Below are 26,129 nucleotides of genomic sequence, written 5' to 3'. Positions count from 1 at the left end.
AGCACTGTGCTTACCAAGTTCATTGAGACATGGGTGGACAGAGAAGGAAGAGTGAGTTATGATGGCAAAGACGACAGTCCCATTTTGGATGTGGTAAATTTGAGATACCTGGAATATATCCCAATAGATGCCCAGTAGACAGCTATGCCAGCTAAAAGAGCCTTCTATAACGAGTGTATATTTTGACAAAGTGAGAACTAATCTTTCATTTTCACCCATTAGGTTTCTGGAAAAGAAGGCCTGTAGGCATCAAATCTTTTTTGATATTTTAGAAGATCTGAGACACTTTTTTCCATTAATTTAAAAAAGTCATGTTCTTTCGCAACAAATTGCTAGAAAATCATTGCTTGTCTTTGTCCTTCTACTGTGTAATTATCATTATTCTGTAGACTTTTATTTTTAGAAGGAAAAAAAGGCCTATTTAAAAAGCAAAATTGGTACTTTACATGTCCTTTTACCTAGGAGGTATCCATGGAATTAAACTGGCTTTGATTTTGAATGAAACAAAAGTAAGAAAATTGAATCATAAACTTTTTTTAAGTACCTCGTGTCTGCCGAAGCCATAGCTTTTTAATTTATTGATGACAGAATTTTCTAAATAAAAGTTAAAAATTGAAATAAAAAATATATTTTTACATGTTTGGCAATTTAAATTTTGAATCAAACATTTTAAAACTTCGTATTAAACACTAACAAAACCAAAATAAATTATTTACTTCATGTAATAATATAACATCTTATTTGAAAAGGAAGGGATATTAGGTTGCAAAATAAACTATTAAAGGACATGTTTTAAAAGAAAGCGGTTACAACTCTTCTTTACATCTAAAATTATTTCAAAATAAACAGGTTTTTTTAATAACTAGAAAAAAGAAAATGGGTTTAAATGCAGGTAATGTGCACAAGTTACAATTAAATTCTTGGATACCAATCAGAACTTATTTTTAAGAAATTCTTTCTTACCTCTATTATTAGAAATATTAGCTTGAAGATGAGAGGCAAGGGTACAGTTCCTGCTAATTCCTGAGAAAAGGTTAATGGTTTTAAAAAATATAAGACGTGCACCAAAAGGTATCAGAGGTCAGGAAGGTCTGTAACCTCTGAGACCTGTAAACTGATTGACTTCTTGTCTTTCCTCCCCATACTCATCTCCAGCCATGCTCACCATCATGTGACTTATTTTGGTTTCTGAAACACACCTGGCTATTCCTTGCTTGTTGCTTCCATTGCCAGAAACTCCCTTTTCCCAGATCTGCTGCATTAATTTCATGTTTACAGTTGTGTACATTTTACTTATATATCAAACTTTTTAAGTTTTAAATCTGTTGAATAAAACATACATTGAAACTCAAAATATTGTCACAGCAAAAGCATGGTGGAAATAAAGTATCATAGGAATTTGGGGAAAATTGAAGAGCTTTGGATCAATTTTATAAACTAAATCTAATTTTTTCTGCTCATTAATCTTACTTAAAGAGATTTTTTTAAAAAGAAGGGATACATACATTATTATACAAGTAGTTGCATGGTACGTTTTTAAGGTTTAAAACCCCAGTTAAAGAAGAGCCCACATAGTGTCCCAGAGCATTTAATGAGGACTTGAAAATAGTATCCTAATTGTTTACTGTAATTTGCAGGTCAGAAATCATGACAAAAGACAAGGATATAAGGTGTGAACATCTGAGAGTATAAGGATTCTTAAGACAGGTTTAGCATCAGCTTAATTTTTCCACAGTTGACTGAATTCATAGAGGGAATGATACCTAATAATACTTTGCAGGTGCCTTTTTTTTTTGGAGGCTGGCCAGTGTAGGGGTCCAAACCCTTGACCTTAGTGTTATAAAAAGCTATTTTTAAAAATTGCCTGAAGTGGCTAAAAGTAGTTAACTGTTACCAGGGATCAAGTTTTTTAAAAATCTTGAAGCTTTAGTTTGTTAATTATTTTTATTACTGTAATCCATAACAAAAAAAATTTAAGTATTCTTTATGATTTTTTGGGTTTTTTACAATTTTTTTAATTTTTATTTATTTATTTTTTACATATTCCTTGTGTCAGGCTCTTCTCATGGCTGATCCTAATCATCTCTGTTTCTACAAGACTTCATTATAGAAACTATGAGGCTTCAGGAGTTTAGAATGAATTGGCTTACTTTAAGGTCAATTGCTTATATATCTAAAGTGCAAAAAGAGAAAAGAAAAAGATGGTACAGAAAATTGCTAACGTTGGCAAACTCTTGCAAATACTGGTTTCCATTGCTCACATTTTCTGATCTCCCTTGACTTTTGGAAAATTAAGTTCTTTGTTTGCTTTTACAAGACAAAGTGCATGCCCTTTAGTAGTCTGCTGCTTCCTCCTCTCCACCTATGTTTTCTGTTCTTTTATGGTACTGCCTATCCTCTGTGGTTTATGCTAAAGGGAGAGGATTTAAAAATGAAAGTTAGGGAAAAATCACTGACTGTGTTTATGGCCCATAGAGAATTGTGACCTATGGAGATTATTTCATATTTTATGAAATTAAGTCTATAAATTAATTTCTCTAGGATTTCTTAAAGATTTAAAACTTAGTTGTAAATTGGAGCTGTCTAGGCAAAATGCCAAACTAGGGCTTTTTTTTCCCCTCTAACTAAAAATAGTTTATAGAAATAATGTAATTTTAAATCCTTTTTATTTTAAATTTTTTGGTGGCTGACTAGTATGGGGATCTGAACTCTTGACCTTAAATCTTTTTTTTAGGGGGGGGTGGAGCGGTTGGCCAGTAAGTGGCAATAAATCTTTTTTAAAGTCCAAAAATGTGTTGAATCATTTGAGAATTTTTAATCAGCATTATTCATCATAAGGGAATATCGTCATGGTAAGGGGTGGGAGGCTGTTTTCAAAGTTAGTAGACTTGTGCTGTAGGTCAAGCAGTGAAGCTAGCTGCCAGTAATGTTCTGTTTGTAACATTTCCTAAAGGGCTAGTACTTAATAACACCATGAATAGAAAATGTAATACACAGGGCTTTCCTAGGGATTGTACCGGTGATGGGGAGAATGTGGCATAGACGTCAGAAAATCTGGTTCCATGGTTGTGCTCACTTTTAGCCTTATATCCTTGGCTTCAGGTTCTTCAAATATACCTACTCCTCCTGGTAATATATTAGGATTATTATGGGATCAAATTAAATAATAATAAACTACTTTGAAGACATAAAGCAGAATCAAAGTGTAAAGTAGTATTAAAAAATGCTTTAACACGTTGTGTAATGTAATATTGTGTTAGCTGCTAATGATTGAGCCAGATACATTAAAAACTTAATTCAAATTTGTTCCAGCTTTACTACACATGTTGTTATAAAGCAGGTTCTAATACAGTATAGGTAATTCTAATGTATGACCACATAGTATAAAGTTGAAAATCTTGACTTGGGGAATTGATAAGTTAGGAAATAGTTTGGGCCGAGCCCATGGCGCACTCGGGAGAGTGTGGTGCTGGGAGCGCGGAGACGTGCTCCCGCCGTGGGTTCGGATCCTATATAGGAATGGCCGGTGCACTCACTGGCTGAGTGCCGGTCACAAAAAAGACAAAAAAAAAAAAAAAAAAGGAAATAGTTTGAAAACCTACAAATATTTCTAGAACCTTTGCTATGCTTGGCTCTTTGAGGGGATATAAATATTAGGTACGTTGCTGGATAGAAGTAATCAGAATCAAGTTACAGTTCAGTGATTTTTTTTCTTTCAACAGAGATTAAATGAATGTCCATATATAAAATGCAATTTGTGTTAAGTAGAAGGAAATACACAATCCTTGTGGCATATCCCTGTTCCTATCTATTCTGGCCAAATCTTTCTCCTTCTTTCTCTCTTATGTTGTACTTCACCAACACCAAACTCCTTACAATTTAAAAAACCCACTTTGTTCTCTCTTGTCTGTGGGCTTTTACGTAACATCCTGCTATCTCTGCTTAAAAGACAGTCTGTGCCTCCTGATTTTTGCTTAATATCTAATTGGCCTTTTTGTCTTCCGTGACCCCAAGTATGTGTTCTGGAAGATTAGCAGGTGACAGGGAAAGCAGATTGGAAAAGTAAATTGGGGAAGTTAGCCTGGAATAAATACCAAGTTAAAGAGTTGAGATTTTATTCTGCAGATAGTAGGAAGCCATTGAAAGATTTATATATCCAAGAGTGTTATAAGAAAGTGCTGTGGCCTGAATGTGTCCCCCAGAAGTTCATGAGGTGGGGCCTTTGAGAGTTGGCTGGTGAGGACTGTGCCGTTTTGAGTGGATTAATCCATTCATGGAGTAGTTATCATGGGTGTGGACTGGTGGTTTTATAAGGAGCACATGAGAAAACTCTTGTGATTCTTTGCCATGTGTTACCCTGGATTGCTGCAGGACCCTGTAGAGAGTTCCCACCAAGAAGAAGACACTCCTCAAATGTGCCTCTTGGACTGTGGACTTCCCCCCATCCAAAACTGTATGAAATAAATTTCGTTTATTTATAAATTACCTAGTTTCATGTATTCTGTTTTGAACAACAGAAATAGACTAATACACAAAGTTCTACTTTATAAAGTCAACATGTTAGAACCTCCTTGGGTTGAATTGGATGTTGGAAATCACCATAAATTGTAAAATTATGAGGCAGAGTTGTAGAAATGGGGATGATTAGGATCTGAAGAAAAGCAGGGCAAGCATTAATTTATTTTAAAAATATTTAATGATGCTTATTTCAAGCCCTGTTCTAGGTTCTGGGAATACAGGAGTGAAGAAGATAAAATCCTACTCCTCCAATGTAGAAAATATGTAAAATGCCTTAGAAATCAATGAGAAAGGGCAGACTGCCCTATAATAAATACTTTTTTTTTTTTTTTTTGTCTTTTTCGTGACTGGCACTCAGCCAGTGAGAGCGTCGCTGCGCTCCCAGTGCTGCACTCTCCTGAGTGTGCCACGGGCTCGGCCCAATAAATAAATACTTTTAACAGACCTTTCACTAAAGAGAATGGCCATTAAACATATGTAAAGGTGTTCACTTCATTAGTAATTATGAATATAAAATTAAAATCACTACCCACCTACTAGAGCACATAAATTTTATAAGATTGAATATACCAAGTATTGATGAAGATGTAAAGCAATGGGAACTCTCCTACTCTGCTGGTGACAGTATAAACTTACAGCCACTCCAGAAAACTGTTTAGCGGGGCAAACGCTTTGGCCCAGAAGTCTAATGCAGGGGCGTACTTCTAGTAGGATGTGTATTTATGCATACCAAGAGAGAGCGCAGCAGTATTCATTACTGTCATTATTATAATAATAGCAAAAAACTGGAAACAACTCGAATTCTTTACCAGTAGAATGGATTAGTAAATTATGGTGTATTCATATAAAGGAATAGTGAAAATGAACAAAGTACAGCTATTCATGATAAAATAGATGAGTCTCACAAAAGTTAAGTGAAAGAAGCCAAACATAAAAGAATACATGATGTATTTCATCTTTTGGAAGCCACAGAAACAGGAAAAACTAAACGATAGCATTAGAAGTCAAGGTGGTGGTTACATGAGAGGAACAGACTGGACTTAGTGATTGGGAGGGAGATGAGGTAAGCTTCTTGGGTGCTGGCAGTAATATCTTTCTTGATCTGGGTGGTGAGTACATTGGTGTGCAGTTTGTGTAATTCCTTGAGCTGTATGTTTACTATGTGTAGCTTTCTGTATGTATGTTATATTTCAGTAGAAAATTTTTGTGCATACTTCTATAGAGGAGAGCCATCATGATCAAAATCATCACTGTCATAGCAAATACTAGTGCTTAATATACGACAGGCACTCTTTTAGGTGTGTTAAATTTATTAACTGAATCCTTACCACAGCTCTTTGAGGCTTACTTTTACTGTTTCCATTTTACAGATGACGAAACCAGGGGACAGAAGGTTGAGTAATTTGCTGAAGCTCGTTGAGCTAAAGTGTTGGACTCAGACTTCGAACGCAGACATTCAGTTTCTAAAGTCTGTGCTCTAAACCACGGTGCTATATGTTCAATAAACAACAGAGCAGTCTGTTTTCAACCACTGTGCTTTACATAGTGGTAAATGCCATGAAGAAAAATAAAGGGGAATAGGCAGTACCCTGGGGAATGCTGTAGTGCTACTTTATATAGGTCAGAGACGGTCTCATTGAGAAGGTAGTAACGGCACAAGGACATAAAGAAGGTGAGGTGATAAATCATGCAGGTGTCTGTCAGAAGAGCTTTCCAGGCAGGGAGAAGAAGTGTGATGGCCTGAGATGGCTGCACGCTTGGCCTGTCTGAAGGAGAGCAAGAAGGCCAGTGTGGCAGACGGGCAAGTAAGGGCACAGTAGTAGAAGATGAGCTTAGAGAAGTAACGGGGTCTACATAGTAGGATCTTGAATCTTGAAGGCCATTGTAAGGACTTTGGCTTTTACTCTTAAGGGCAGTGGGAAGTCTTTGAATGGATAATGGCAGAGGAGTCCTATGAAATGATTTACGTTTTAAAGGATAACTCTGCGAGGTCAAGGGTTCAGATCCCTATATGTGCAAGCCACCAAACAAAAAAATAAGTAAATTAAAAAAAATAAAAAAACAGAATAATTCAAATACTTTGAGAAAAGCCTGTAAAGGGTACAAGAGCAGGAACAGGGAGACCGTTTAGGCTCTTAAAATAATTCAGTATTGTTGAATTAGTGAGAGATGATCTGACTTAAACCAGGGTAGCAGCGGAAGTGGAGAGAAGTTTTTAGATTCTGGATATATTTTGAAAATTGAGTCAAGGGATTTACTGAGAATTGGAAGGGTGTGAAACAAAGAGATGCTAAGGATGACTTCCAGCTTTTGGCCTGAACAGCTGGGGGAACGGCACTAATATTTACTGAGATGGGGAATATTGCAGGAGAAGCTGGTCTGGGGAAGAAGATTAGGAGTCTTGGAAGTGTTAAATTTGAGATGCTTTTAGATATTCAGTGAGGATATTGAGTAGACATTTGAAACACTAATCTGGAGTTCAAGTGAGAAGACCAGAAGTTTGTAAAGATATGTTTAAACATCACCAGATTTATGATTGGGTGATATCACCAAAGGAATGAATGCAGATAGAGAAATCCTTCCTGCAACCCTCCAGTATTTAGATGTCAGGGAGATGAAGAACCAGCAAAGGAGATTGAGAAGGGGCAGCCAGTCAGATAGGAAAAACAAATAGTGTGATGTCTGAGAAACCAGGAGGGAAAAGCGTTTTAAGGAAGAGAGAGTGTTCCCCTGTGTCAAATGTGGCTGATAGGTCAAGTAGGATGAGAGGACTGAAAATTGGCCATTGGATTTAGTGATGTGGAGTTATTTGGGGACCTGATGGGCAGTTTTAATACAGTGGAGGCAGCAAGCACAGTCAGAAATAAAGAAAATTCAGATTATACTTTAAGCAAATGTGATTAACATAGGAAAGGTACAATAAAGTTTGCTAAAAGAAGTGGGATATGTGGAAAGAAAAAAGAAACGTGAAAGTTGCAACGAATAATGTTACAAATGGCCAGAGGTTTGGAAAGAGAGTAGAATGCCTGACCATCTTGAATACCTGGTAGCATTTCTTAGTGCTGTCACTGCCTTACTAACCTTTCCCTTCCTACAGGGTTTGAAACAAAAGACAAATGCAATGGCTCAGGTTTTTGAGTACAGTGATTTATCTTCTCTTTTTGGAAGTGGGGGGTTGTAATAGGAAAGGGGCCTATCTTTCCTGCCCCTGAGAACTTGCCCCATTTCCTGCCTTCTCTTGCCTATTATCTGGGAAGATAAGAAAGTTGTTAAGGTGTAATGAGGAAACAAGATAAAACTTTCTATGTACTGACCTGACTCTTCCCTCTGGTAATGGGCAAGTGACTTCGTGGAGCTAGATCAGCATTAAACATTGATCTTCCAGGGCTGGCCGGTTAGCTCAGTTAGTTAGAGTGCAGCCTTGTAACACCAATGTCACAGGTTTAGACATACCAGCCAACCTCTAAAAAAAACCCCAAAAAACCCCCACAAAAAACATTAATCTTCCAGATTTCTAACTTCATTTAAGGGGAAAAAAATCTAATGTAAAAATTTGTTTGAATCTGTGAAGTTTTTACTTGTAGTGCTTTTTTGCTAAGATGTGTATATACACTAGCTATTAAAGCAAGATCAGTCCAGGAAACCTATGTTAAGAAGGGCTTATGCTAAACAGAACAGTCGTCATAGTACTTTGTAGGCCCACAGTTTTTTGTTTTCGTTTTTTGGGTTTTTTTGGTGGCTGACCAGTACAGGGAACCGAACCCTTGACCTTGGTGTTACAAGGCCACGCTCTAACCAGCTGAGCTCTAACCAACTGAACTGAGCTAACTGGTCAGCCCCTTGCTCAAAGTCTTTTTAAGGAGGCTATGGAACAGGCTGATAGCCAAACCATAACTGGTCAGCAGGTTAGGGCAATTAGATAGCAATTTATATTCTTTTGCTTTTACTCTTGTTCATACAAATGCAAACTCAGAAATAGGCAAATCAGGCAATGGCTGTGGAAGATTGAAGGAACCTGGAATAGACCACAAATGAATAAAAGTTATGAGTATGTAGAAGATATGAGGTAAGGAATAGCTATGCCAGCAGAGAGTGAAATAGTTGCTTAAAAACATCAGAAGTACAGAAATAGAGATGCTGAATCCACATTATGGTAGAGAGGCAGTCTGCTCCTGACAATTAATCAATGATTCTCTAGTATCAAGACCTGCATTCAAACTTGATCACGCTTTGGGGATTAATCTGTACGATCAGACTGTTCTGTAGTTTCTGATTTTTATATGAGATTCTTGCCTCTTCCCTGTTACCATTTTTATCTTTACTGTAAAACCCCTTCATTAGTCCAAAAGAGCCTAGCAACAAGCTGAGTATAAAATTTAGACTTAGCAAGCAGATACATAAGGAAATACTTTCTTAAATGTTTTCTTTCTTGAATTTATACAAAAGAAAAATACTACAGAATACTTTGCTTATAAGAAGACACTTAAAATGCTAATTTATTTGAAGGTGATCATTATTAAGGAATAAATGGTATATCTGTTACATAAACTGAAGCACAAATTTATTTTAGATATTAATACCCTCTGCACTTTTAATGGTATTAAAACCAAAGAATGAAACATTTTTCTAGGATTTAACTTTTAAGAATATTTTAAATCGCCATGATGGATTTACCATCTGTATTAGTCCTTTTGTGTTGCTATAACAGAATACCTGAAACTGGGTAATTTATAAAGAACAGAGGTTTATTTAACTTATGATTCTGGAACAGCTACATCTGGCATGGGCCTCAGGCTGCTTCTACTCATGGTGGAAAATGGCAGCCTGTAGCAGGTACAAGCAGATCACATGGTGAGAGGAAGCAAGGTTGGGGCAGGATGCCAGGGTCTTTTAAACAATCAGCTCTCGTGGGAACTAATAGAGCAAGATCTCACTCAAGCCCCCCTCCCCCAGGGAGAGCATTAATCCATTTATGAGGGATCTGCCCCCATGACTCAAACACCTCCCAACACTGACACATTGGGGATCAGATTTCCACATGAGTTTTGGTGGGGACAACATGTCCAGACTCTATCACCATCCTCCCCACTCACCAAACACACACACGCACACATGCATGCATACACACACACATATACACACACACATATACACACACACACACACACACACACAGACACACACACACACACACACACAAGTGAAAATCTGGACCAAATTATTGAAACAATGGTTTTTAGACATTGGACCACAGCAATGTGGGACTGTGATCACTGTAAGAAGGAAAACTAACCAAGTGAGTTCTTCAATCACCTGACCACCCCAGTTTTCTGCCTGGAGACACATGACAAATTGAAGAGCAGGGAATGGGGGGTATCTTGAGCAAAGAACAGTGGTCTTACCAAGTTGAAGAGACAGACATTAGAATTCATGGAAGCTGAGGCAGGTGGAAGTTACAGGACAAAGTTTCAGCAGAGGACACTGTAGAAAAGTAATGCTACAAATGTACATAGAAGTCTCTGACTTTTTGCCTAATTCTAGAGTGTGTATGCATAGAGTAAAAGTATAAAGCCAGACCAAGTTGATTTGAGCTGAGGGACATCACAGGCCACAGAGGGCAGGGAGGCAGTTGAGTTTTTACTGTCAAGAGGATCAAGTCTTTGTTGATCACTCAGGACACTTAGTGGAAACTCCCGAAGGGCCATGGGCCTTAGTGGAGAAGGGTGGGGCTAAATTAGATTAAGAAAGGAATGTTATGAACAACTTTATGCTAATACTAATTTAACAGCTTGGATTAGGCAAATCTTTGAAAGATGCACGTTACCAAAGTAACACAAGAAAAATTAATATGAGTGGTCCTATATATTAGAGAATTTGTAATCGAAAACACCAGGTCCGTATAACTTCACTGATAAATTCTTTCGAACATTTAAGGAAGTAATACCAATCTTTTTTAAAAAGTTAGAGGAGGAACAGAACACTTCATGAAGTCAACATTACCCTGCTACCAAAAGCAAACACAGAAATTATAAGGAAACTAAAGAACAATATAGTTTTCAGGAATATATAAAATAGGTAACATACCAAGACCAAATGGGTTTTATCCCAAGAATGCAAATGTGCCAAGGTTGATTTAACATTCAAAAATCAATTAGTGTAACTCACCACATCAGTTGAGTGAAGGAGAAAATCTAAATGATCATCTAAATACATGTAGAAAAGTTTTTGATGAAATTCAACACTCGTTCATGATGAAAACTCTCAGCAAACAAAGAATTAGGAAGGAACTTTCCTCAGCCTGATAAAAGTCAGCTATTAAAAAATCCTACAGCTGGTATCATACTTAATGGTGACAGACTGAATGTTTTCCCCTTAAGATCAGGAAACAAGGCGAAGATGTTCTCTCTCTTCCCTTCTGTTCAGCATTGTAATGGAGGTGCTTGCCAGTGCAGTAAGGCAATGGGAAGAAAGGCATGAACATTGGAAAGGAAAGAGTAGGGCAGTGTGTGCTTGTACACGTGATCTCGAGTGTAGAAAATCCTATGGAACCTATAAAAAAAACTACTAGAACCAAAAAGTGAATTTAGCAGGGTCACAAGAACAAAGTTTGTATATATATAAGCAATGGACGATTGTTATAGAAATAAAGTAATACCGTTTATAATGGCATTAAAAAAACATGAAATGCCTAGAGATAATTGGACAAAATCTATACACTGAAAACATACAAACATTGCTGAGAAAAAATTTTAAAGTCCTAAATAAATGGAGTGCCACCACATTCGTGGTTTAAGAGGTCAGTATTGTTAAAATGTTAATTTCCCCCAGATTGATTCTTTAGATTCAGAATAATCTCAATCACAGTCTCAGCACGGGTTTTTTTTGTAGAGATTGACAAGCTGATAGTAAAATTTGTGTGGAAATGTGAAGACTCTAGTTCATGGTTTGGCAAATTGAGACTTGCAGGCCAAATCTGGCCCCCTGCCTGGTTTTGGAAATTGTTCAATTTTAACATTGCCACACTTAATGTGTTTGTGTATTGTCTGTGGCTGCTTTCACAATAAAATGGCAGAGTCTAGTAGTTGTTACAAAAACCATATGATCCCCAAAGCTTAAATTATTTACTGTCTGTTTCTTTATAGAAAAAAAATTTGCTGACCACTGCCCTAGAGTATACAAAACAATTTTGAAAACTATGAAAAAACTGGAGGACTTAAACTGTCTAATTTCAAGATTTATTGTAAAGCTATAGCATTGAAGACAGTGTGATAACTGACATAATCATAGACATATGGAACAGTGGAACAAATAGTATAGAAATAGACCCACACATATGGTTAATTGATTTTTGACAAGGTGTATTAGTCCGTTTCCATTGCTTACAACAAAATGCTTGGAACTGGGTAGTTTATAAGAAAACAAAATTTATTGCTTACAGTTTCTGAGACTGGGAAGTCCAAAGTCCATGTGGTGGTGGTGACAGTGACTCAGGGGTCTCACCTTACAAGATGGTGGAAGCAGAGAGAGAGCAAGACAGACTCTTCTCTTCTTTTAAAGCCCTCAGAACCACGTCCCTGACCAGCATTTTTAATCCATTCACTACCTCATGGTCCTACAATCCAATCACCTCTTCAAGGCACCACCTTTTAATTACCATAATAGGATTTCCCACCCTCTTAACAGTCACAGTGGGGGCTAAGTTTCTAATACATAAAACTTAGGGAACACAGTTGAAGTTTCAGTGAGTTTTGGGGGGGACATAATTCAGTCCACTATACAAGGTAATTCAGTGGGGAATGGATAGTTTTTTCAACAAATGGTAGTAGGAGAACTGGATATGTAATTTTAAGAAATTGAACTTAGACTTTACAACATATGCAAAAATTAGCTTAAAGTGGCTCAAAAGGCTTGATGTAAGAGCTCAAACCTCTCCGTGAAAACATAGGAGAAAATCTTCTGGTGAAAAATTCTCAGGATACATAATGCATAAATGGTAAAATTAAAAATGTTTAATTTCATCAAAATTAAAAACATGTCTAAAGATACTATTATAAAAATGCAAAGGCAACCTGTAGATTGGGAGAAAATATTGCAGTACATACACCTGACAAAGCACCTGATTCCAGAATATATAGAGAATATATAATAGTGTTATAGATGTAAATATTATGTTTACAGACTGTAATAGAAAGAAGACAGCCCAATTAAAAAATTGAACAGACACTTCAATTAGAAAACTGATTTGAAGACTTCACCAGTATAGATATGGTAGCAAATAAGCACATGAAAACATGCTCAATACAGGTGCTTAGTCATTAAGGAAATGTTAATAAAAACACAAGGAAATATTACTACAAATCTATTTGAATGACTTGTTATTTATTGTCAGGTTGTTGGTTTTTTTTAAGCATTGATGTGGAGCAACTGAACTCGTTTTGATGGTAAGAATGAAAAATGTAAGAAGAGCTGCTTTAGAAGAGTTTTGTGGTTTCTCATGAAGTTATACATATACTTCCCATACAGCCCAGGAGTTCCACTTTTAGTGAAATGAAAATTCATATTCACAGGAAAAAACCTATAGGTATATGCTTATATGTTGCTTTGCCTCCAACGGATTTGTCACCCCTTTTCCCTCCCGTGGGTGACGGAGCCACCAAAGATTACTCAAAGCCCATCTCTTCTGAGCAGTGAGAAGCCCCAAAAAGGGGTTAATCTCCCAGAACCCTCAAGATAGAGGCATTCCTTCCATTTGGGAAATTAACCTCAAATTGGGGTTCTCTTCCTGCATTTATTCTCCAGCCCAGGAAGTTACAGGAAGAGAACATAGGTGGGGTTTTTGCTAACTGTAGTTTAACAAGCTTAACAGTAGAAGCTGGTAACATTCAGTAAAACAAGCAAGGTGACCTTCCATGATGCAATTTTCAAGAAGTTAAGTTGATCCACAGACAAAAGCTCGATCTTAGCAAGCATTCTCTTCTTACAGCAATTTCTCAGTATCTTTACATATCAGTCAGTAACCTGTCTGTCCTTTGAGCCAGCAACCTTGCTGTGCTACAATTCTTTATCTTACAACAGAGACCAGCCTGGGGAAAGTTTCCTGTCCCCTGCAGGGTCAACATTTTATATGTACTTTTAAGAAGCTAGGCCATACTGAAACCTGCAAGGCTTTGGAAAACCAGGCCCTGTAAAATACATTTGGTTTATGTATACTCCACACTTATAGTGGCTCCATTTGTGATTTTGAAAAACTACATCTCAAATGTTCCTCAGTTGGGGAATGAATAAACAAACTGTAGTGTATTACATACAGAGGAATAGTACTAAGCAGTAAAAAGGAATGAACTGATACTGGAAAAAACATCAACAGATCTTGGATGCATTATGCTAAGTGAAAGAAGCCAGAATTGAAAAGCTACGTACTGTACAATTCCACTTCTATGGTTTCTGCAAAAGGTGAAACTCTGAGAGCAAAAAACAGATCAGTGGTTACCTTGGGTTGGGAGTAGAGGTTGACTACAAAGGGGCATGGAGGAATCCTGGGATAGGACTGCTTGCTGTTCATCATTATTGAGGTGGTAGTTGCACAACTGCAGGCATTTGTCAAAACTTATAGACCCATGCATTAATAAAGGGCAAATTTTACTTATGTAAATTGTACCTTAATTTTCTAATGGGATTTTTAAAAGTGAGAAACTGACCCATTAAAGCATTACAAATGTAAGAGAATTCTCATGGTGTCTTAGTAGTGTGTAATCTTAGGTTGCCATTGAATCTAAGTGTAGTGATAATAATGTACTTCATTCAGATAATAAGCTTGTCATTGAAATGCTCTTGATAGATTTTGGCCAATTAGTGCTAAGGAAGGATGTTTGGCAGTTATTTATTATTATCATTATTTGTATCAGTGATTAATTTGCTGAACTTATGAGTTTTGTAATACTTGTGTGTAGCATGAACTCAGCCAGATGCATTTTATGCTGTCAGTTATTTTTTGGTAGCAACAGATTTCAGTTGCCAATGCTTTCTATATAAAATAAAATGTAAAAGATAGCTATACAGAATATTTGGATCCTAACCTGACTCATGTATACACATGATGGGTTTCTGAGAGAAAAGAAAAACTTAGAAGTGTTATCAAGGATGTGGACCAGCTGAAATTTACATTGATTGCTAATGGGGATGCAAAATGGCGCAGCCACCGTGGAAAACCGTTTAGCAGCTTCTTATGGTAAGGATATATTTAACTTTATATGACCAAGCTGTTTCATTCCTAGGTATTGCCTTGGGCAGGGGGGTGACACATGCCCACCCACCCAAAGATATATTGGAATGTTTATAGCAGCTGTGTTTATAGCTGCCCCAAACTGGAATATCCCAAAAGCCCATCAGCAAGTGAATGGATAAACAAATTACGGTATACATATGGTAGAATTCTTTTTACCAATAAAAAATTAATGAACTCATACCGTGGGGCTTCAAAATGTTCATGAGAAAATGGAATTCAAAGATAAAAATAAAAAATATAAAATTTATTTTTCAACATAAGCTCCATCAAGTTGAAGAGATTTTGTAAGTGATGATACCAGCCATTTAGTCCATTCCTGAAGAACTGAGGGTCCTGGAAATTTAACCATGTCAATGCAGTCTTTTTTCTGTTATTAACTGAAGAAAAGTGGGAGCCCTTTGAAGGTTTTTTTAAGATTGGGGAACAAAAATAAGTCAGGAGGAGCCAAATCAGGACTATAAGGTGGATGCTTAATGATTTCCTATTGAAACTTGCAAAATCACCCTTGTTTGATGAGAAGAATGAGCAAGAACATTGTCATGGTGGAGAAAGAGATTCTGGTGAAACTTTTCTGGGTATTTTTCTGCTAAAACTTTGGCTTACTTTCTCAAAACACTCTCATAATAAGGAAATGTTATCATTCTTTGGCCCTCCAGAAAGTCAACAAGCAAAATGAGCATCCCAGAAAATTGTTTCCATGACCTTTGCTCTTGACTACTTTTGCTTTGACTGGACCACTTCCACCTCTTGGTAGCCATGGCTTTGATTGTGCTTTGTCTTCAGGATCATACTGATAAAACCATGTTTCATCAGTTCTTTGAAGAAATGCTTCATGGTCTTGATCCCAGTTGTTTAAAATTTCTGTTGAAAGCTCTGCTCCTGTCTGCAACTGATCTGGGCGCAACACTTTTAGCACCCATCAGAAAGGATGCTCAACTTTAACTTTTCAGTTAGAATGTGTAAGCTGAACCAGTTGAGATGTCTGTGTTGTTGGCAATTTTTACTGCTGTTAATTGCTGGTCCTCTTCAATTAGGGCAAGAACAATATTGTGTTTTTCCTCATAAATTGATGTGCATAGTTTGCCGCTGCAGGCTTCATCTTCAACTTTGTCTTGTCCTTTTTTAAAATAAGTTATCCATTTGTAAATTGCTGATTTCTTTGGGACATTGTCCCCATAAACTTTTTTTTTTTTTTCCCATAAACTTTTAATAAAGCATCAGTGATTTCAGTGTTCTTCTACCTGGGGTTCACCGTGTATTTGATGTTGTTCTTCCTTCAATTTTAGCAGAATTCATGTTGCTCTGTTAGGAGCTCTTTTCAAGCAGATGTCTTATCCTTCTTAATGTCTCAAACTCGATACTGTTTCAGACATGTTATAACAAGTTGGTAAAAGTTAATTTTGTTCCAGACAAAAACTTTGCAATCCATACATAGTTTTTTTATAATCTTTTCCCATGAACTTTTGAAGACCTCTTGTATATGCAACAATATGGAAGTTTCTTAGCTCTACAGTGTTAAATGAAAAAAGACAGATACAAAAGACCTACATATCATATGATTCTATTTATATGAAATTCTAGAAAAGATAAATCTTCAGTTAGAGAAACAAGATCAGTTGGATTTTCTAAGGACTGGGGTTAGGGATTGACTAAGAAAAGGTATAATAGAACTTTTGGGAGCCCTAAAGAATTCCCTGGACTTTCAGTGTACTAGAGATGTGGGGGGAGGGGGATTGGGAAGGGATAGGTTGGGTAAAGGGCGTAAAGAAAAATCACAATTTGTAATAATGATATGTTTATTATAAATAATTTTTTTAAATGACAAAAAACAGTAAATGGGTTTCTATTATTAAGATGAATTTCAAACTTATCTCCCTTTTTAAAAAAATGTTATTTGGATCAGTTCAAACAAGTACTCTAAATTGTTCCATTAAATAAATTGGTTGAAATAGAAATGGAGGCTTTGTAGATAAAACTGTCACCTTGCAATTATTGGCTGAATTTAAATTTCACATTGAACTGTATGGTTGTGAAGATGATGCATCAAATATGGGTATTGCAAATAATCTTTACTACCTGCATTGTTTTCAAAGACTTATCTAGAAAATTAAATAACGAAAGGGTGCTTTTTGTTCAAATAAAACCATGCATTTGTTGTAAATCCAGGAAATAAACATCCATTCAACAGAAAAAATAAAAAATTAAAATAACTTTTGGGGATAATCAAAACATCATATATTGTGATTATAGTGTTGATTGCACAGTTTTCTACATTTGCCAAAACTCACTGAGCCATGTACTTAAAACTGGGTGCATTTTATTGTATGTAAACTATACATAAAAATGGATTTTTTAGAAAAGAACATGTCAGGTAAAGAATTTCTGATAGTGCCTGAAAGAAGTGGTCCCATCATTTTAATTTCTAAATAAGTTCATATTACTCAAAAAAATCTCTGGAATAGCAGTAATATTCAAAGTGACAGTTAAATCCTTGTTTTCCAGCAAGTATTTAAGTGCATATCTATATGAAATAGTTTGCTTAAGATTTTAATCTTATCTTTGTAGGCTATGAATTTTACAATTTTAAGGATATCTTAGATTTATGTAAACACTTTAAGGGAAGTTTGGGATATTTTTGTGGTTGTTTTGCTAGGCTGTTAAATCCTGATATGTTGAAAAGAGATCTCAAATATTAAGCATTGTCATGTGATTTGAGTAGTATATGACTTAAGATACTTTCAGCTGCAAGTAACAGAGAACCAAACTAAAACTGGCTTATACGTAGGCATTCATTATCTCACATAGTAAAATTTCTGGAGCTAACGTGTGTCTTAGGGTTATTTAGTTCAGTACTTGAACAGCACCAGTATGGACCCAAGTTCCATTCGTGTGTCTGCCCTCCCATTCTCAGTACACTGATGTACTGTTTTCTGACGGGTACTTGGTGGTCTCCAAATGGCTGTCCCAGATTTAGGCATCACAGATGACAATGTCTAGGGAAGGAAAACAATATTCCCATCTTGTATTCCTTTTTATAAGTGAGGAAAACTTCCTAGAAGCCCATGCTCATGGCTCAACAAGGTATCTGACAAAAGGAATAAGACTGCATGAGTGGCTTAAATCAATGATTACTACTACCTAGGCCTGGACAGACGCTGAACCTCCCCTGAAGGACTTGGCACCTGGAAGGAGGGCGAGCAAAATCAGGATTCTTTTGTCAGAGGAGGAGGAGAGTGGCCATTGAGTAACCAAGTGTCTGTTGTATGAGATTCCACTAAGACCGAAGGAGAGGATCAGTGAATTAGACAAAGAAATGATAGAAAGTATCTTGATAATAAGTGTGTGTTCCCAACTTTTGAAGATATTACGTTCCAAAAATTCTCCATGTTTTCATGACCTAGTCATTAATTTATTCTTCAACTTACTGTGGTTTTTTTTTTATCTTAGCTTTTATCTTCATGTTGTTAACAAATGCTCTTGCTAAAGTTGCCAGTGAGCTCCTAATTACTAACCAGTTGGCCTTTTAAAATCAATTTAAATGCTACTTGATTTCATTGTGGTCTTTAATAGTGCTGTATTAGCCATTTTCTTCCTGAAATTCTGTCTCTTTATTCTCACTGTACTATTCTACTTGATAAAACTTTATTAAATTATAAAATACTTCAACATACAAAAAGAGTAATATCTATTATCCACATTTGACACAGAAACATTTTTCTCTATTTGCTTCAGGTTTCTTTTAAGGAAAAAAAAAATGCAACAGATATAGTTGAAACTCTTTCCCAACCCATTCCACTGTCTTAAAGTTGATTATCATCTTTTCCAACTATGTTTTTATATTTATGGAAGTATTCCAACTCTAATTGTAGCTTCCTAATTTCTTTCCCTGTCCATCCTTGCATGTAGGTGACCTCCACATTGTATTAATTCTTTACTTCTAAATCGGTACCTTGGGTCAGTTTTATTATCTTCAAAAGGTTTAGTTGAAAGTGTGGAAATATTTTTGTTTAGTCTTTCTTTGGTTTCCACCTTCTTCTGAGCTTTGAACTTATTATCAATCCCTCACTAGACTTCATGACACGATGCCCCATAAGCACCCAAACAAATATCTGAAACTGAACTCATTGGTCCGAAAAACTGTTCTTCTCTCCTCTACCTCAGTTGTGGTGTAACTTTCCACCTGGTTCAACCTAAAAACTTGGAGTCATCAAACCCTTAACACATATGTCTAGTTACTGCTTTTAAAGTGTTCAATAAATACTGTAGAGTGAACAAATGACTTTTTCTTCATGTTGCCTCTCCCCATATTCACCTGATCATCTAAACTTGATTATTCTGCTTATTACACACTTCTCATTTTCCCCTCATCATTGGCCCCACAGTGTTCCTGATTTGTCCTTTCTGACATGGGTCATTGCAGTAGTTTTATAACTTGCCTGACTACTACTGTTACTTTGCCTTTCCAGCCTATGATTCACCTTTCTGTTATAGTTATTTAAAAACAAGTATCGCCCCCCCCCCCCCCCCCCCCGTGGCGCACTCGGGAGAGTGCAGCGCTTGGGAGCGCAGTGGCACTCCCGCCGCGGGTTCAGATCCTATATAGGAATGGCCGGTGCGCTCACTGGCTGAGCTCGGTGCGACCGACACCATGCCAAGGGTTGCGATCCCCTTACCAGTCACAAAAAGACAAAAAAACCCCAACCAAACAAAAAAAAAAATAAGTATCTTCTCTTACTACTTATATTTTTTAAAATCCCTGAATAGCTTCCTAGTGCTTACTAGGTAAAGTATAAAAGTTATTGCGTAGTGAACTATCCTTTATAAATTCTCCTCTGTCTCTAGCTTCCTGTCCTGCTATGCTCACAAACACCCCCTTACACTCGTGCCACAGAAGAGTTTTCTGTTCCCAGAATACACCGTGCTTCTTCAAGCATCTGAGCCATTCTGCACATTTTTCATTCTTCCTGGGATATCCTGTTTCCTTTCCCTAAATATCCAACTCTTCAGGACCTAGCTCAGATGCTATTTCCTTTGCAAAACTTTCTTTCCTAAGTACCCACGGTAGAGCTGATAACTTCTGTTGTATTCCCGTGGTGTTTTGTACATACCTCCAGTCTAGCATGTTTTCTCACTCTAGCATTTTTCACATTTTATAGTACTGTGTTTCTTACACTTATTTGTGACCTTTTTAAAGAAAGGGGACCATTTATTGCCATCCTCAGCTCCTTTTACAGTGTCTAATATATGTTGTTAATAAATGTATATATCTGTCAGTCAGCAGCTTGAAACTGAGAAGAGACTTTCCCATGTAAGTGTTTTAAATGATATGTTTCTAAGACAACCCGTAAAAATCTGTTGAACTCATCTTGCACCTGAAGTTTACTTACAAATGTAGGCTGTGATTTACATTTTTAGTAACCTTTCTAAATGTGATGGGCAGTAATGATGACTCCTTTGTGTTGATACTGGGGTGCTAGTGGAACTGGGTTGAAGATGGTGGTCTGTCCCAGAGCTATTGAAAAGGGTAACTGGGTGTATGTGAGGAGTTGCGCCAAAGACTCTGGATTAAGAAAAAGAGGCTGGAGGACAGGTTAAAGTAGTAATGGAAGACTTGATAGTGTGAGGAAAAAAAGGTGTGACTGTTGAAGGAAGAGGACTTGAAGGTAGGTGTGGTGTCTTACAGGGAGGTTACTCAGTAGAGAAGGTTCCTACTGGGTGAGGAAGAAGGTGAGGATGAGGAATTAAGGAAGCTGGGAATGGAAACAAGTGGGCGGGTAATTATAGTAGTCTCTCTGTTGTGATTGACATGGTGTTTTGCAGTCACCTGCTATCAAATTTAAAATAAATTACAGTAGTTGCTAGCTTTTCCTCATAATTTTTTTTCCTTCATACAACTGTTATTTTTTCAAAGTCTAATTTATGTCATTGTTAAAAATATATTTTTAATGTTTAGACTTTGGATATAGGTAATTTTGAAAATTCCTTTTACTGATATTTTCATATATTTTCAGTTTAACATATTTTGTGGATATATGTTGATTGTTGGTTAAAATTTACCTTCAGCCTTGAGATTTGGGTCAGAATTTTCTAATCTGGTAAGCAAAAAAGGTATTTTGCTTTAATTTGCATTCATTAAAAGACTGGGAAGTTTGCATGTGTTTTCATATGTCAATTGACCTTCCATATTTTTTTGTGAATTGCCTCTACATAGGCTTTCCTGTTTTTCTGTGGAGCTATCTTCTTTTCTTGCATAAAAGTTGTCTATTAATATCAACCAGTTTTCTTTCATATGTGTACATTTATGTGTATATTGAGAGAGCAAGAAAGAGCATGAGCAAGTACAAAGATATTTTCCCTATTTCTTATATCTTTAGTTTCGCTTAAGAGGTTTTGTCCCCACCTCTGCCCCCATATGGAAGTTACATGATTGTATCTATTAATCTTTTCCTTTAAGGTTTATACTTTTATATTATGATTTTAAAGACTTTTCCAATCCCAGATCATGAAATTATTTACGTTTACTTTTTTCTAATACTTTTAGTAGCAATTGCCTTTTATATATTTAGCTTATAATTTCCTCATAGTATTTCAGTATATATTTAAAGTCTTAGACCCAGTCATGTTTAATACTTGTACTTAACCGTCCCATATTTAGAATATGCCCATTTAAGAGAGTGTTCGGAAAACCTTCTGATCCTGAGATTCAGAGACTGCTTCTATTTTAATATTTACAACTACATTTAAAATTAATATTATACAGCCGAGTTTGTAAATGTTTAGTTTTTCAGAATTTATGAGTTAGTCATCTTATTACTCACCTACCTCCTTTTGAGTGTCATAGGAAGGGGAAAACTGCAAATAGGAGTGACTTTTAAAAGTAAATGAATTAGTGAAATCTACATTAGTGCTTCTGTAGGAGTTCGATAGACTGTTGTAGATTTTGTAATATTAGTAAACCTCTGCTGTGTGCACGTCACACTGGTAGACCATACAGTGGGCAAGAGATGAGTAAGGTACAAAGTGCAACTCTAGCATTTAAGGAATGTACTGCCATTAATTTGGAGGTGGGTTGGGAATTAGGTCAGTAAGCAAAAATTAGGATACAAAACAGAATAAAGTAAGAGTCCCATATGAGAATCTCCCCAAATATACATTGGTGGTTTTAAGGAAGTAGATATTTTCCAATTATAGAGAAAGCCTGAATGGAAAAGCAACACTTGTGATGACCATCAGTGAATGGATAGGATTTTAGCAGGTAGAGATGCGGGAAGAGTATTTTGGACAAGAGGCAGTTTTAGAGGGAAAAACTCATTAAAAATGGGAAAGCACAGGGCATACGTTTTGGGGATATAGGATTTTTTTTTGTACGTGTTAACATAAAATAAGTATGAGAAAATAGTAAGGGATAAAGTTGGAAATATTGTCAAGATATCTTTGATAAGCATTGGGGTTGTGTCTATTGATAGGGAAGGGAAAAGGTAGAGATCTACTTTGTCTTATATGGTAGCCACTAGCCACATACAGCTGTTGAGCCTTTGAAATGTGTCTAGTCCAAATTGAGATGTGCTGGTAGTGCAAAATACATACTGGGTTTCTAAGACTTAGTACAGAAAAATAAGAGACTATGAAACATCTTATTAAAAATTTTTATATTGATTACATGTTGAAATGATTATATTTTAGATACATTGGGTTAAATAAAATATACGGTCATCTCTGGGCGTATGTGGGGTATTTGTTCCAGAACCCCTGCCTATACCAAAATCTGTGGACCTGTAAACAGGAAAAATTGCTCTCCGTGTACGGGTACCACATGGAAATATTATGTTTTCGATCCCTGGTTGGTTGAAAAAAATCTGTGCACAAGTGGACATGTGTAGTTCAAACCCATGTTTAAGTGTTAACTTGTGTTATTAAAGCTAACTTACCTGTTTCTTTATACTTTTAAAATATGGCTATTAGAATATTTTAAGTTATGTATGTGGCTCCCATTTGTGACTTAGATTATATTTCTATTGCATAGTGCTGGTATAGATAGAAAGAATACGAAATAGTGGGTAATTGCTAATACCCACGATGTAGCCGTATTGTCTAGAACTTGTAATAAAGTTGAGTTAATCCTCATGGTAAACCATATGAGGTAGGTGATACTTCTTCAAGGTAACTGGGGTGCAGAAGGGTTAAGCAATATACCTGAAATCACTCCGCTACTAAGTAGGAAGCCAGGATTCAAATGTAGGCCTCTCTGGCTCAGAGCCTGTGGTGTTCCCGACATGCTGTGGCATGTTGTCATTGGACTATTAAAAGTGGTTGAGTTTGTGAATGACGTGAATGGAGTCGGGCTTTAACAGAATTGTAATAAAAATAAATGAGGGAAGAGGCTTCATTTTCAGCTGTTTGTGGTTTTTTTTTTTTTTCTGTTTTATGTAATTCAAAATTTTTGCTGGAGAAAGTGCCTTGTTTAAAGTCAACTTTTGAATTGTATCTTTTTGAAGTATTCTTCATGCTCACTGACTCTTAAAATATTTGCCTTATTGCCTCTGTAGATTTGATAATGGGCTGCATTAAAAGTAAAGAAAACAAAAGTCCAGCCATTGAATATAGAACTGAAAACACTTCAGAGCCTATCAGTACAAGCCTCAGCCATTATGGAGCAGAACACACTGCAGTGGCTCCGTCATCTTCAGCAAAGGGAACATCAGTTAATTTTAGCAGTCGTTCCATGACACCATTTGGAGGATCCTCAGGGGTGACACCTTTTGGAGGAGCATCTTCCTCATTCTCAGTGGTGCCTAGTTCATATCCTACTGGCTTAACAGGTGAGATTTAAATGGACAAATGTGTTGTGTGTTTGAGAGCACAGCCTTGGGCAATACACACTCAAGGTTTGTCTGCCGTTAAGAAAAATATCTTACTGGAGGCATTCTCAAATAATTATATGTGAAAATTAGAGTCTCTAACATGAAAACTAAAGTCTTACTGTATACATGGACATGGTTCTGAATAATTTGGTTATAATCTGATGGTGATTATGTACTGAGTTCTACCATTAATTATTTCACTAACTCATTATTCAAATAATTATTGAGTACCTGCTGTGTGGCAGACACTGGGAATATAAAGATTAAAAATATATACTTCCCCCTCAAGAATCTTATAATTTCTCAGGATTGTAAAGTAATTTCCGGTATTACAGTATTATAGTAGTTACTTAATAAATGTTAGTTAAAGGGCATTGTAATAATAATAATACTATGTTTCTTTCAGATACTACTGATTTAAAAAAGAAAAATCTTGAGGCTCAGAGAGTTTAAATGATTTTTTATTTTAGAGTCACAGATAATAAGTAGGAGAGCTAAGGTTTAATGTCCTATTCTAGAACTCCGTTTATTACGTTATCATATTCTTTCAGAGAACAACCACCTTTCATGGAAACAAAGTGCTCCAAAAAAAACAGATTCAGAAATTTTAAAAAGAGAGAAAATGAGCTATTTTGTAAAGTGTTCCATATCAAGATGCTTTTCCGTTAAAGTAACAAAGCACAGCTGGCTTAAAAAGGTAGGGTTAGCTCCAGGATTCCTTGATCCAGCAGTTCCATGATGCCATCAAAACTTGGGTTTCTTTCATCTCTCTCCCACAGCTCTTGGAGTGTCCGCTTTATTCTTAGGCTTGGCAAGACAGCTGCCAGCTGCAAATTGAGCAGCATATGTCCTTATTAACAGCCAGTGGGGGCAAAAGAGAAATCTCTTCTATAAGCCTGGACTGTAAATTTGTCTCTTCAGTCTACTCTCCTCTGGACGGATAGCAATGGCCAAAAGACTACCATACACTAATTCTGTTAGACTTCATTTGGGGAGTTATGGACATCAAAGAATCTATTACTATCTTTATTTCAGCCCCCTAACTCTAAATACTTCAATAATAGAGGACAACAATGATATTTCTCAGTCACTGGCAAAAGTTTAATTTTCAGGATTATGTGTTTGGGAAAGATGGTAATCCTAAGTGGTTAAAATAAGTGTTGATACTTAAACACACCCATTAGTTAACCTGAAAAAGTTTACCTATGTGAAATACTCCATTCACGTGTTAATTTATTAACTCAACAAATACGGAGTGTCTGTTTACCAGGTATAGGGAGGAGAGCAGGACAAATACAGTGTCTGCCCTGACTGAGTTTACATCATAATAAGGGTTGGACAATAATTAGTGAATGAACAACTAAACACGATGGTTAATTGGCTCTTAAGTGCTATGAGGGAACTTAACTAGAATTATTGGTAAAGGCCCTGTAGTTGATCAGGGGAAATCACCTCTAGCAGAGATCATTTGAGCTGAGATTTGATTGATGAGAATAATCTACGTGCAGAGTTGAGAAAAGGGCTTTTTAGGGAGAGGGAATAACAAATGCAAAGTTCAGGAGGTACAGATGGACTTGGTAGTTTTGAGAATTAGTGGGGAGGCCAGCGCAGGGAGAACGAATTGTATGTTATAGGATTGAAGAGTTAGGAGACCATGGTTACTCAGAACCTCACAGACTCTGGTAAGGAGTTAGGGTTTTATTCAGAAAAAAGCTACTAAAGAGATCTAAATAAAGGTTTTACATGATTAGGTTTCCTTTAAAAAAAAAAAAACTAAACAAAACAACACCTCAGTCTGGCAGCTGTGGGGAGAATGGATGGTAGGAAAGCAATACCATAGAAGCAGAGTGGGAGGCTAGTACCGTCAATAGTCCCAGCAGTCCCAGAGAGAGGTGACAAGGACTCGGGTTAGGGTGGCAGGAGTGGAAATAGAAGGTAGATAAATAAAATGTTTTGGATATAGAACTGAGTAGGTAGACTTGGCTTTAGTACCTGATTTGTATATAGAGCCATTTGCTTAGATAGGGAAGACTTGAGTAAATGTAGGTCGGAGGAGAAACAGCAACAGCTTCATTTTGTATGTAATAAACTTTAAGTGCTTATCAGACATTCAAGTAGAGATGTCAGACAGGCGATTGATATATGACTGAAACTCAGGAAAGAAGCCAGGTAAATAGTATTGTGCGTGATTATATTTTTTACCTTTGATTTTCTATTACTCTGTGCTTGGAGGTAGTAGGTTTTATACTGTTTTATACCTTTCATAGCATTTGGACTTATTAGTCTACTTGTAGTTTTACTACATGCCTTTTTTCCTATCATTTCTAAAGAATATTGATGGATGTTTTGAAATCTAAGACTTGATCTGGCAAGTCAGTGGAATTATATTGAGTAGAATATGTTCAAATTCTATTTGATACATATTCACTTGAGAATATGTTGGTCAAACGATAGAAAATTTCGGT

The 26,129-nt window shown here is 36.4% G+C and overlaps 1 protein-coding gene across 6 annotated transcripts in view; it reads left to right on the top strand.

Annotated features, from left to right (window-relative positions):
• The window catches only part of LOC134361758 (tyrosine-protein kinase Yes), a 77,322-nt gene that overhangs the window by 26,113 nt on the left and 25,080 nt on the right, over window positions 1–26,129 (top strand). For all 6 annotated transcript variants that reach the window (XR_010021474.1, XM_063076738.1, XM_063076737.1 and 3 more), the window contains one exon: window positions 23,350–23,622. Coding sequence is in view for 5 of the 6 variants with exons in the window: in XM_063076738.1 (XP_062932808.1) it covers window positions 23,358–23,622 (265 nt within the window). In the remaining variant the exon portion in view is untranslated. The remainder of the gene's footprint in view (window positions 1–23,349; window positions 23,623–26,129) is intronic.

Source organism: Cynocephalus volans, chromosome 13 (assembly GCF_027409185.1).
Source record: "Cynocephalus volans isolate mCynVol1 chromosome 13, mCynVol1.pri, whole genome shotgun sequence".
NCBI classification, from domain to species: Eukaryota; Metazoa; Chordata; class Mammalia; order Dermoptera; family Cynocephalidae; genus Cynocephalus; species Cynocephalus volans.
Note: the sequence above shows the minus strand (reverse complement) of the source record. Positions and strands in the feature narration are given on the sequence as shown.